Source organism: Monodelphis domestica, chromosome 7 (genome assembly GCF_027887165.1).
Source record: "Monodelphis domestica isolate mMonDom1 chromosome 7, mMonDom1.pri, whole genome shotgun sequence".
In the NCBI taxonomy this organism is placed as follows: domain Eukaryota; kingdom Metazoa; phylum Chordata; class Mammalia; order Didelphimorphia; family Didelphidae; genus Monodelphis; species Monodelphis domestica.
This window is the reverse complement of record NC_077233.1, coordinates 127,393,312-127,405,766: the sequence shown is the minus strand read 5'-3', so window position 1 is coordinate 127,405,766 and position 12,455 is coordinate 127,393,312. Positions and strand designations below refer to the sequence as shown.

At 33.6% G+C, this 12,455-nt stretch overlaps 1 protein-coding gene across 7 annotated transcripts in view; it reads left to right on the top strand.

The window, feature by feature from the left end:
• Positions 1-12,455, top strand: part of RIC1 (RIC1 homolog, RAB6A GEF complex partner 1) — a 181,853-nt gene that overhangs the window by 44,806 nt on the left and 124,592 nt on the right. For 5 of the 7 annotated variants that reach the window (XM_056805439.1, XM_056805440.1, XM_056805441.1 and 2 more), the window contains one exon: positions 8,337-8,416. In XM_056805439.1, the coding sequence (XP_056661417.1) occupies positions 8,337-8,416 (80 nt within the window). Of the gene's footprint in view, positions 1-8,336; positions 8,417-12,455 lie in introns of those variants that run through there. The other 2 variants (XM_056805443.1, XM_056805442.1) reach the window with 1 other exon arrangement.

The following is a 12,455-nucleotide window of genomic DNA, read 5'->3' as shown; positions in this document are numbered from 1 at the left end:
TTTATGATTATAGCGGCATCATTGCTCAGTCACCATCTCAGTGCTTCATGTTTTCTATGTCCTTTCTACTAATAATGCTGACTTTTTGGCTTTAAGTAATCCTGGCCTTTAAAATACCCTTGTAATGATAAAACAACCCCTGAGAGTGGGACACACAGAATCACAAATTTGAAAAGTATTCCAGTGGCCATCCAGTCAACCCTTCCTATATCGAAATTCCTCTCTAGTATCTTGACAATTATTTATTTAGTCTTTGCTCAAAGACTTCTGGTAATGGAGAGCTCAAGTATTTCCAGAAGCACTTCATTCACCAGCTAATGTATTTAACCAAGTCACTTTAGGACACTTTTAATAGTAAGGATGTGTTTTTTCATAGTAAGTTGAAAATCTTCCTCTCTGCTTTCCATTCATGGTTCCTGGCTCTGCCCAAATCAAACAGAATAATCTAATCCTTTCCCATATTAGTTGTTTAAATACTTAAAGATTGTATTTATCTCTTCCACTCCCCTTCCATCTTCCAACAGGGTAGGTCCTCTCTTTTTTGGCCTATTTGTCCCAAATTCATTCTCCAGTACTAAGTTACTTGCTGTCCTTTGAATATATGTCAATTTGTCATTATTAGCCTTCATAGTACTTCTTTAAGCCTTTATGTAGTACTTTTTTAATTAAGTATTTTGTTTCTTTTCCAATTATATATAAAAAATTTGACATTTATTTTTAAATTTTTTGAGTTTCAAATTCTTTCTCTCCTACCCTCCATCTCTTATCACCTCATTGAGGTTTTGCATCATCCTATTGTTGAGAATAGATAAGTTCATTATACAACATTATTGTTACTGTGTCCTTTGTTCTCTTGGTTCTCTCCACTCACTGCTTTTTGTATCAGGTCTTAGAAGTCTTTCTATGTATTTCTGAAAGTATATTGTTTGTCTTTTCTTATAGCACAAAAGTATTCCATCAAAATAATATACAACAATTTGTCCAGACATTTTCCAGTTGATGGGCATCCTCTCAATTTCCAGTTCTTCGCTTCCATAGAAAGAACTGCTATAAATATTTTTGTACATATAGGTCCTCTTCCCTTTTTTAAAAAAAAAAAGTTTCTTTGAGATGCAAGTGATAGCTAGGTAGCATAATAGATTGAGCACTAGTCCTGGAGTTGGAAGGACCTGGGTTCAAATTTATACTCAGACACTTCTATCTGTGTGACCACAGGCAGGTCATTTAATCCCAGTTGCCTATTCCTTCCTGCTCTTCTACCTCAGAACCAATACTTACTTAGTATTGATTCAGAGAGAGAGAAGATGGAAAATGAGGGGATGCCTTTCAATTGGGGAATGGATGAACAAATTGTGGTATCTGTTGGTGATGGAATACTATTGTGCTCAAAGGAATAATAAAGTAGAGGAATTCCATGGAGACTGGAACAACCTCCAGGAACTGATGCAGAGTGAAAGGAGCAGAACCAGGAGAACATTGTACACAGAGACTGATACATTGTGGTACAATCTAATGTAATGGACTTCTCTACTAGCAGCAATGCAATGATCCAGAACAATTCTAAGGGATTTATGAGAAAGAACACTATCCACATCCAGAGGAAGAACTGTGGAAGTAGAAACAGAGAAGAAAAACAACTGCTCCATCACAAGGGTCGATGGGAATATATGATCACACTAGTGCAAATATTAATGGTATAGAAATGAGTCTTATAAAACCTAAAGTAATTACGTGTTGATTACTAGAGGGAGGGCAGGGGAGGGCAGGGTAAGAACATGAATCTTGTAAACATGGAAAAATATTCTAATTTAGTTAAATTTAAAAAAAAATACAACACAACACAACAACAAAAAAAACAAAGAGAAGGTAATGGTTTAAAAAACATTTATTTGGGATATAGACCTAGTAGTGGTATTGCTGGATCAAAGGGTATGCATATTATACATTTATAGCATTTGGGTGTAGTTTCAAACTGCTCTCTAGAATGGTTGGATTAGTTCACAAATCCACCAAGTATGTTAATGTCCCAATATTCCCATATCCTTTTTAACAGTTGTCATTTTCTATTTTTATATCATTAGCTAGTTAGAAGAGATAGTACACTAGAACTTTGTTTTAATTTGCATTTTGCTAATCAACTGATTTACAGTGTTTTTTAATATGACTGTAAATCGCTTTAATATCTTCTAAAAGCTTCCTATTTATATGTTTTGACTATCAGTTGAATGATTTATATTCTTATAAATTTGACTCAGTTCTCTATGTATTTGAGAAATGAAGTCTCTGTCAGAGAAACCTGATTAAAAAATTTTTTTTTCTCAGTTTCCTGCTTTCCTTCTAATCTTGGCTGGATTGGTTTTGTTTGTGCCAAAACTTTTTAATGTTGTCAAAATTACCCATTTTATAACCTATACTGCTCTTTGTCCATAAATTCTTCCTTCATTTATAGATTTGACAGCTAAACTATTACATGTTCCCCTAATTTGCTTATGGTAACACCTTTTATGTCTAAATCTGTACTCATTTTGACTTTATCTTAGTATACAGTGGGAGATGTTGGTCTATATCTAGTTTCTGCCAAACTGCTTCCCAGTTTTTTACCAGCAGTTTTTTCATATATTATTTCCCTAAAAACTTGGATCTTTTGGATTTATCAAACACTAGATTACTATGGTAATTTACTACTATACATTAGTATGCCTAATCTATTCCACTGTATTTTTTAGCAAGTATTAGATTATTTTGACCATCACTATTTTGTACTGGCAAGGCTACCTTCATCTGTTTTTTTTTCATTGATTCTCTCAATATTCTTTGACTTTTCCTTTCATATGATTTTTTATTATTTTTTCTAACTCTAAAATAAATTTCCCATAATTCAATTGATATGGCACTGAGTAAATAAATAGTTTTAAATAGAACTGTTATTTTTGTTATATTAACTTGGCCTACTTATGAGCAATTAATATTTTTCCAGTTTAGACCTGAATTTATTTTTATGAAAAGCATTTTGTAATTGTGTCCATACAGTTCCGGGGTTTGTCTTGACAGGTAGATGATTCCCAAGTATATTATATTGTTTACAGTTTTTTAAGATGGATTTTATCATTCTTTTCCTAGTGGACTTTGTTGTTAATATTCAGAAATGTTGATTCTCTAAGTATAATGTTATATCATACTGCCTCATTTCCCCACAATTTTCTTGTATCACATTCATTTCTTTTCCAAGTTTTTATTCTGCCTCTCCTAGTGGATTTTTAAAATCATTTTTAAACCTTCAGGAATCATTTTTGGTCCTGAAGGCCAATTCACATTTTCTTTAAGCCTTTTGCCCATTTCCTGTGTCTGAAATTCCCTCCATTTTCATTGCCATGTCTTAGAATTCTTAGCTTTCTTCAAGCTCAGCTCAAATGTCACTTCTAAAAGGATTTCTCTTCTGATCCCCTTAGCTACTGGTGCCTTTCTCCCAAAATTATCTTGTCTTTTGTGTGACTATGTGTATATGTATGTATATATGTACCTCTGGTGTCTGGCCTGTCTTATATATTTACTAGAGCTTCATTAAACTGAATTCTGTGGACAATAGATCAGCCTTGTATTCATATATGTTCTATTATAAGGAAAGGAAAGAGTAGGAGAGCCTGCAAGGCAGAAGCAGGAAGGTTCCAGAATTCTGGAGAAGTGGCAGGGCTGTTGGCTTCTTCTATGAGAGAGTTAAGCAGGCAGGAGGTTGAGTTTCTGTCTAGTCTTCTAGGGTAGACCTAGAGAGCTAGATATTCTCTTTCCTGTGATTTTCCTTGTGATCCAACCTGTTCCTGAGTATCCTGTGGACTGACTGAGATATTCCTACAGAGCTGCTTGAGACACCTGAAGCCATCTGTCAGTGAGATATCCCTTTGAGCCTTGTTCCTGCTTACCTTCCAGCCTACTACCTTTATCACCATCTAAGGGGCAATTTGGGTTAGTGAAGTGTATTGTATTGTAGGAACTGGGACTTTAGGTAGAGAGATAACTGACAGTATAGATACCATCCTTCTGAGGTTATCAGCTTGTTTTGGGGGGAGGTTTATTTATACTCTTTAGTTTAGATATCCGAAACCCTTTTTACTTTTTCCTTAGTTATTAAACAAAAATGTCCTGTTATTATACAGTGTCTGTGTTTATTAGTTCAGGGTCTGGCTCTGCCTGCCCTGGGCTGGTATACCCTTCCCAAACCAGATTCCCAAACTGGCCCTATAATACCACACTTGAACCTATATAGTTATATAAGTGTCAAATTAGTTGTTTGTTTGTTTGTTTTTGGTTCAAATATACATTTTGTTGATTATTGTTGATGTTGAGAAATACTATCAGAGGGAAAGTTTTCTATTTTCTATTTAACTTTTTAATGTTTATTTTAAATGGATGTAGTCACATATTTTTAAGTATCTCTCATTTCCAAGATTACTTTCTTTTTTCCCTTTCATTGACCTGCCTACCTTTTCCCTGTGATATTAATGCAAGTGCTCCTTCCCTTTGTCCTGTTAACTTAAAACATTTTCTCAAAGTTCTCAGTACATATTTCTCTCTAGTATTAAATAACATGATATATCCAAAATAAGCATATTGAACCAGAACTAGAAGGGATCTTTGAGATCATCTATGTTCTTGTGATTCTCTATAAGCTAGTAAATGAAACAGTAAATTCCAGTTTTACTTAGTATGCTAGATGAAAAACAGGCTGGCCAATTTGGATTCAGAAAGATAGTACTTGTACTCCTTTTAAAAATTAAATTCTAAGTTCATTGTTGGCATTTGATACCCTTTCAAATGGTGAACATTTGGCTTGAGTAAATGGAATTCAGGAAAGCTTTTGTATGTTAATGTCATCACTGTAGATACTTTACAGTATTATTTTACTTTTCCCTTCCATATAAGATTACAGAAGAGTTCTAAAAATTTAAAGTTGCCAAACAGTATATTAGCAACTGATATGTGTGTCCTAAATTACTTTGATAAGTGGTTTCAAGCTATTTTTATACAGACAATATAATCATTAATATCACATAAACATTGATAAATTAGAAAAGAAACTTTCCCCTGGAATGAGAGTCCCCATTTTTTGTTTTATTTTTATGTTTCTGCTTTTGATGTATTAGATTCTTTTAAAGGGGATGAGGTTCATTATTCTTCCCTCTTAAAGTAAGCCATTTTGGCTGAGAAGTTGTGTTTCTCCTGACATTCCTTAAATGAAAAACAGGAAGCTGATACTGGAAAAGAATTTAGAACACTGGATTGTTTTCCTCCTTGCTTTTAATTATACCCATTTAGCATTTAAGTGATGGGAATTTTGTACTGGCAATAATTATCTTAATGTGATATTTTCATACATGATGTGACAAATATTTGGTTAAAGACTTAAATTTAGGAAGGTTTTGATATTTAGTACATTTCTTATTTGTACAGTTGTTCAGTGGTCTTTTCAGGGCTAAATAATCATGCTATATGTCATGACCAATTAAATGGAGCAGATTGTTGTTTTGGGCTTACGCTTACAGACTTAATATACAAACATATCTTTAAAATATTTTTGTATCTTGCAAAAATAAGTCAACTTTTCCTTTAATCTTGGGGATTCAGACTTAACTCTGTTTCTTCACTGAATCTCAAGAGATACAGTGATAAGCTGGTTCCGTTCAATGTTAGAAAATTTTTATATGTATATTCTGGCCATATTCTATTTAACACTACTTTAGAATGAAAAAGAACCTAAAATTATTTTTCATACTGTTTTTTGCATGTCATTAATAAGTCATGTAATCCTTGATTTGAAAAAAATAGTTTTGGGGGCAATAGATTATTATTTAATTAGGCAGTATTTAAAAGACAAAACAGCATAGTACACAGACAGGAGTTCTTAACTTGGATTCAATGAACTTGAATATTGATTTATTTTATTGTTTTTCTTTATATATATTTTTTTCATATTCATTTTTGTAAGTGAATAATCTTACAAAACCCAAACCCCAAAACATATACCCAAATAAACAAGTGATACGTCACATGTTTTCATCTGTATTCTTTCTCCGACAGTTCTTTCTCTGGAGGTAGATAGGATCCTTTTTCAAAAGTCCCCCAGAATTTTCATGGGTCACTGTTTAGCTGTTAGTAACAAAGTCTATCACATTTGATTGCTCCATAATATTGCAGTTTCTGTGTGTCATATTCTCCTGATTCTGCTTATTTCACTCTGTGTCATGAACTTGATTTAAAACAATTTTTAATAACTTTCAATATGATTGGTTTTCATTGTAATCCTATGTATTTAAAAACATTATTCTTAGAGATGGCTCATAGGCTATACCAGACTATGACTTAACTTTTGAAATAATAGATTGGCCTTAGAGCTGGAAAAATCTGCATTACCTCTCTGTGACCTGGCCAGCTCTCTAGATTAGGGTTTTTTAATAACCTTTTTGTGTACAAGACTGACCCCTTTGGCTTGCAAAAATTGAGAACTCAGAATGTATAAAATTTTAAGTAATTATAAGAAATGCTAAATTTTAGCTAGAGGCTAATGAAACTAAAGATGTACCTCTCTCCCCCTTCCTCCCTCCCCTCCCCCTTATCCAAGTTTATGGAACCTCTGAAATGGATTGTAGGTTAAGAATTTGTAATGGAGGGAGAGGAATAGAGTTTCCCACCACTGAATGCAGGACCAAAGTGTGGTAGAGATGGAATGGAGCCAAGAGGTGGGGAGAGGGGATAGATTGGTTTCCCTCTTTCTTTCTCTGGTAATTCCCCTCTGGTTGCCTTCAGAATCACAAGTTACTGTTCCCTCAGAGACTTGATTGTAACTTCCTCCCCCCAAACTCCAAGACTCCCTTCTTGGATTCGTGATCTAGTAAACAAATGTTTATTCTAAAAGGAACACATGAAAGGTAGGGCAAGTGAGTTGTGGGATAAGGTAATGGAAAGGTGGGAAATAGAAAGTCCCTAAATAACAGTTGAACCCCTTCTCCCCAAATCCTGCAGGGTCAGTTGTGAGAGCTGTCCTGATTCCTAACCTATTCTAGCTATGATATCAGGTTCATGGCTGTCTAGAGGGATTGAGAAGAAATCTTCTTGTGGTGAATAGCTTTCTGGCAAAGTCCTATTCACTCTGGTTTGTCTTCACTGGATACTGGAGTCAGGCTTCACAGGAGGGAAGCTCTAGGCTCAGAGGTTCACTCAGATCAAGCTCCCTGGTGGGCTTCCCAAAGAGAAGTGAATTCAGCTGTTTGGATCTTCTCAGTTCCTTTGTTCCTTCTCCTGAATTCTCTCTCCTTCCTGCCCTTCCCCCGCTCAAGATGGTCTTCCAACATGATGAATTTGCTCTCCTCTCTTACTCTTACAAACTCCTGCTTTCCTCTCCCAGAGAGCCATCCTTTACCACAAAAAATTAAACAAGAAAAACATCTGTTTCATCAAAATTATAGCAAACACAATGGAAAAATCCAATACCTGTAATGTTGCACAGCCAAAGCCTTTCACACTCTGCAAAGAAAGAGAGGGATGCCGTCTCATAATCCTTCTTTGGGGCCAAGCTTCATCATTATGATTTAAAGCATTTACTATTGTTGCCATAATGATTGTTTATATTGTTTTCTTAGTTCTGCACTTTGCATCAGTCTATATATTTCTTCCCAAAATTTTTTCATCATTATTTGTTAATAGCACAGTGATATTATGTCATATTCACGTACAACAGTTTTAGCCATCCCTTCAATTGATGAGCATCTACTTTGTTTCTAGTTATTTACTATTACCAAAAGTATGAATATAAATATTTTGTTGTACATGAGATCTTTCTTTTTATTACTGACTTCTTTTGGAATATGTTCCTAGTAGTGGAATCTTTGAGTTCAAATGTATCAACTTTTTAGTCGTTTTTCTTCCCATAATTCCAAAGTGCTCTCCACAATTGTTGGATCATTGACAGCTCCACCAATAGCTACTAATGTGCCCATCTTTCCACATCTTCTGTAACATTGATTATTTATATTCTTGTGCATGTGTGTGTGTGTGTGTGTGTGTGTGTGTAGCCAATTTGTTGAGAGTGAGAAGAAACCTTACTTCTTATTTACTTTTTTTTTAATTGGTGATTGGAACTGTCATATAGTCACTAGTAGTTGACACTTCTTTTGAAAACTGTTCATCATATCATGATTATCGTGCTTTTCAAAATACTGATTTTTAAGGGGGAATAATTGAGTAGCAAATGTGAAGACAATTCAGAAAAGTAATAGGGAATTTTATTAAGGTGACAGCAAAAAAAGAATTTTTATTCTGTAAGTAATAAAATTTATCTCTTTCAGACAGCAAATGGCTACATCTTATTTTTTCATATTACATCAGCAAGAGGAGACAAATATCTTTATGAACCTGTATATCCCAAGTAAGTATTTGTTTTTCATATTTTTTATTTGTATATTATACTCTTGAAAAAGCATTACAGTTTTTAAATTTAAAAGTAGATTCAAATAAGGGTAGGCTATTATGAATATATATCAGATCCTATGCCAAGGAACCATCCAAATTATTTCATAAGTTCTGCCTTTTGTGTATATGTGAGTATATGTGTATAAAGTATAGATAAAAATGTTAACTATTATCTGAGTCTTGGAAGTACTTTAAATAGTACAGAAATTAATATTTTTATGATATACTTTGTGCTTTTTTTCTAGTAAAGTTTAGACAGAAGTCTGTTGTAATATAAATGACTATTGAATTAAATGAGAATAGAATACTCTGATATTTATAGGAAATCAGTGTTCTAAATATACATTTTTATTTAATTTTATACAGGTACTATAACACCTGATATTTTAGTGAGTTTTATGATTATTGCCTTTTTTGAAAAGCGACCAGTTGCTAAACTATAACCTACTTTTGACTCTTAAACAATTGAATTTAATTGGCTCTTTAGTCATATTTATCAGAAACTGTATTTAGCTTTTGTATGATTACTACTGTTCTGGTTTGTAGGTGGGAGATTGGCAAACATTTGCTGCTTTTCTGGGGCAAGGGCATGGAGTAAGAGGGGAAGGCAGTTTGACTTAAAGCATAGAGCTGTGTTCTAATTGAAGAACCCAGAAAGACTTTGATTCAACAACTATGTCCATACATACTGACTGTGTGATGGTAGACAAGTCATGTGAACTCAGTTCTCTTCCCTCCATTCCACAGCAAATTCTTTAAGTCTATAAATTGTATTACAGTTGCACATCTACTTTGATAGAGGGAGTTTTGCTCCTAGGAAGCTTCTTATACTTATAGATTTGCTGGTCTGCCTTCTCCTTCCTGTATCCTACCTCAAAACTATGATATGTATAAGTTACATTATTTCAAACACCGTGTACATAGTGGAAATTGTGATGTCTGAAAAATACAATTAAGCTGTGTAATCTATCAAAGATTTTCCTGTCATTATTATTATGTAATAGTTGAGTAACATTTTCTAATGCTTTATTTCAGTCACTAATTTTTTTTAAAGAAACTAATAGGAGAAATTAACTAAACATAGAAGGGAGTTATATTAAGAAAAATCAGAATATTTCATTAGTAACCTCTGCTTGGTTGGATGATAGGCATTGCTTTAGAACATAGAATTTAATATTAGCAAATTATGGCAATATGGCCAAATCCTGTTTTTGTGGAGTCTAGGAGTTGAGTGTTTTTTACATTTAAAAGTACAATTAAATTTTATTTTAATATGTACAAAATAACATTTTTGTATAAAATATTTTTAAAGTTTTTAAGTTATTCTTAGTGTGAAAGCTATAAAAAAGCAGTAAAACGAAAACTTAAATATAAGTAGATGTCTGAATATTGAAAGTTCCTTTTCAATTCCTCACCACTATTTCCTTGATAATCTTTGCCCTATACCATGAGCCCATCACTATAGCTTGCAGACCAAATTCCAGCCACCTGTCTGTTTTTGTCTGCCTTTGTATTTTAAAATGTAAAAAACATACTTAGCTCCTGGGTTATATAGAAATTGAAACTCCAGGCCACCCTGGCGCCCCATTTTTTGGCTGTCTGTTGAATATGTAGTACTTTGTTTTTTGTAAATGGAAAAACTAAAGTTAAGAGAAGTGATGGGTTGTGAATCAGTGTTGACATTGGACATTCTTGAAATATTGAAGTTACACGAGAATGGATCTGGACACAATTTAGAGGAGAGTTTCCTGATTCAATAGGACAAATATTTATTGAACAGCTATCTCAAAGAAAGGCATGATAATAGACATTAGGAGTACAAAGACAAAAAAATGAAAAATTTTCTGTTTTCATAGACCTTACATGTACAGATAAGTGGCACAAGATAATTTCAGGAGACAAAACACTAACTGGGGGAAACAAGAAAAGATAGAAAATCCCACAGGAAATAGTATCTGAGTGACACTTTATGGGAAGTTTAGTTTCTGATAGAGAAAGGTGAGGAGGAAGATGCTTCTCAGGTCTGGTGAGTAGCCTGCACAAAGACAAGAGATAGGGGCCAGAATATGAATTTGAGGGATCAGCTTCCATAAGTTGTATAGTAGCCAAGTCTTTACAATTAGGGTTTTCCCAGAATAAAACTGAATAGATTTAAAAGCAGTCAGATTACTAGTTTTGAGGTTATTAACAGTAGACTCTTATTACTGAAGGTTTTGAAGTAAAGACTAGATGATCACTTCTCAAGGATGTTATAGAGAGGTTTTGTGTTTTATATAGGGGTTGGAAATAAAATTATTGATGTCCTTTATAATTATAATCAATAAAATGTACCTTTTTGTTCGTAGGATCATTAATTTAGATCATTAATTTAGAGCTGGAAGGGAACTTAGAGGGCATCAACCCCCTCACTCCACTTCACTTATTTTACTAAATGAAGAAATTGAGGCTGAGAGAGGTTAAATGACTTGACTAAGATCACACAGCTATTAAGTATCAGAGGCAGGATCAAAACTTAAGTCCTCTTGACTTTAGGTCTAATGTGTTACCTATACCTTATGGATTTGGACACAACTTATCCATCGTGCAACTTATTATCTGAATGAACATTATGCTCTTAGTGAATGTTTATTAATAAATCATAGGTTGTCAAGACTAACATCGTCATTTTATAGATGAGAAAAATGAAAAGGGTTATGACTTACCAATAATCTGTTATACATTGTTTGGGAGTCCCTCCACTTTGCCAAAACCCATCTAATTCTAAATCAGGCTGAGTGAAAAAGTGTACTTGCTCTGTTGGCAACAAAAGGAAGAAAAGTCATTTCAGCTGAGGTCATATCAGAACTTAAAGTAAGGAAACAAATGATTTGGGTTGTGGACCTCTTAACTCTGCATCTCCTTTCTATTACTTTTGGTCTTGTAAAGAAAAGTGTAAGAGAAATTAGAAGTGGCTTATAATTTTTAAAAATAGAGGAGGCAGCATCAGTTGGGGAATTGGCTGCACAAATTATAGTAGATGAATGTAATAAACTATTACTGTGCTATAAGAAATGATGGACATGAATGTGGGAAACTTGGAAACATTATGTGAAATGATATACAGTAAAGAAGGCAGAGCCAAGAAAGTAGCATATACAGTGTCAATGGAAAGAAAACAGCAAAAAACCTACAGCAACTAAATGCCACAAAAATACAGTGGCTCAGTTTTGGCCCCAATGAAGTATAAGAAAATACTTCCCCACCTCCACCACCCACCCCTTACTCTTTTGCAGGGACTGGGGAGATGGTGATCCACAGATGTAGAACATTATACATATTGTCAAATATTTTTAATATACTGATCATTTTTGCTTTTTAAAAAATTATTTGTTTATAAGAACTTTCTGAGAAAGGGAGAATAATAGAGGAGGAAATTTAATTTATATTAAAACAAAAAATGTTGATATAAATTTTACATTTCTTTTAAATGGAGGGGAAGCATTAAATTTTCTCAAACAAGTAGCGGACAATAGAACAGTTTTCTTTTGTGCCTCTTTTCTAAACCATGAGTGCATAAACTTCTTTGATTCTGTTAGTTTATCAAATGTTCTGTATTATGTGTTGGCATACTTCATCTTAGAAGTGCATATCTTTTCCCTATTATATCACATCTGTGATAACAGGTCCATGTTCATTAATAGTTTCCAACAAGGTGTCATTTGTGCCTTACATTCTTTCCTTCCCTTACTTTTTTCTCCATCCCCTCCAACTCTGCTGTAAGTTTTATATATCTTATATGACCTTTATCAAATCTTTTTAGACCACTCTGTATTAAATACATGTGATAAAAAGATGGCAAAGCTATAGGATTTAGAACTAAAGACTTTCCTTTGGCTTTTTCTATCAGAGTTTTTAACAGTTATACTCCTTGAACATTTAGTTTTCCAGCATTGTTGATAGAAACTGTGCTACATATAATCCAGAAATAATTTCTTTTTTGTCTTAGAATATATTTT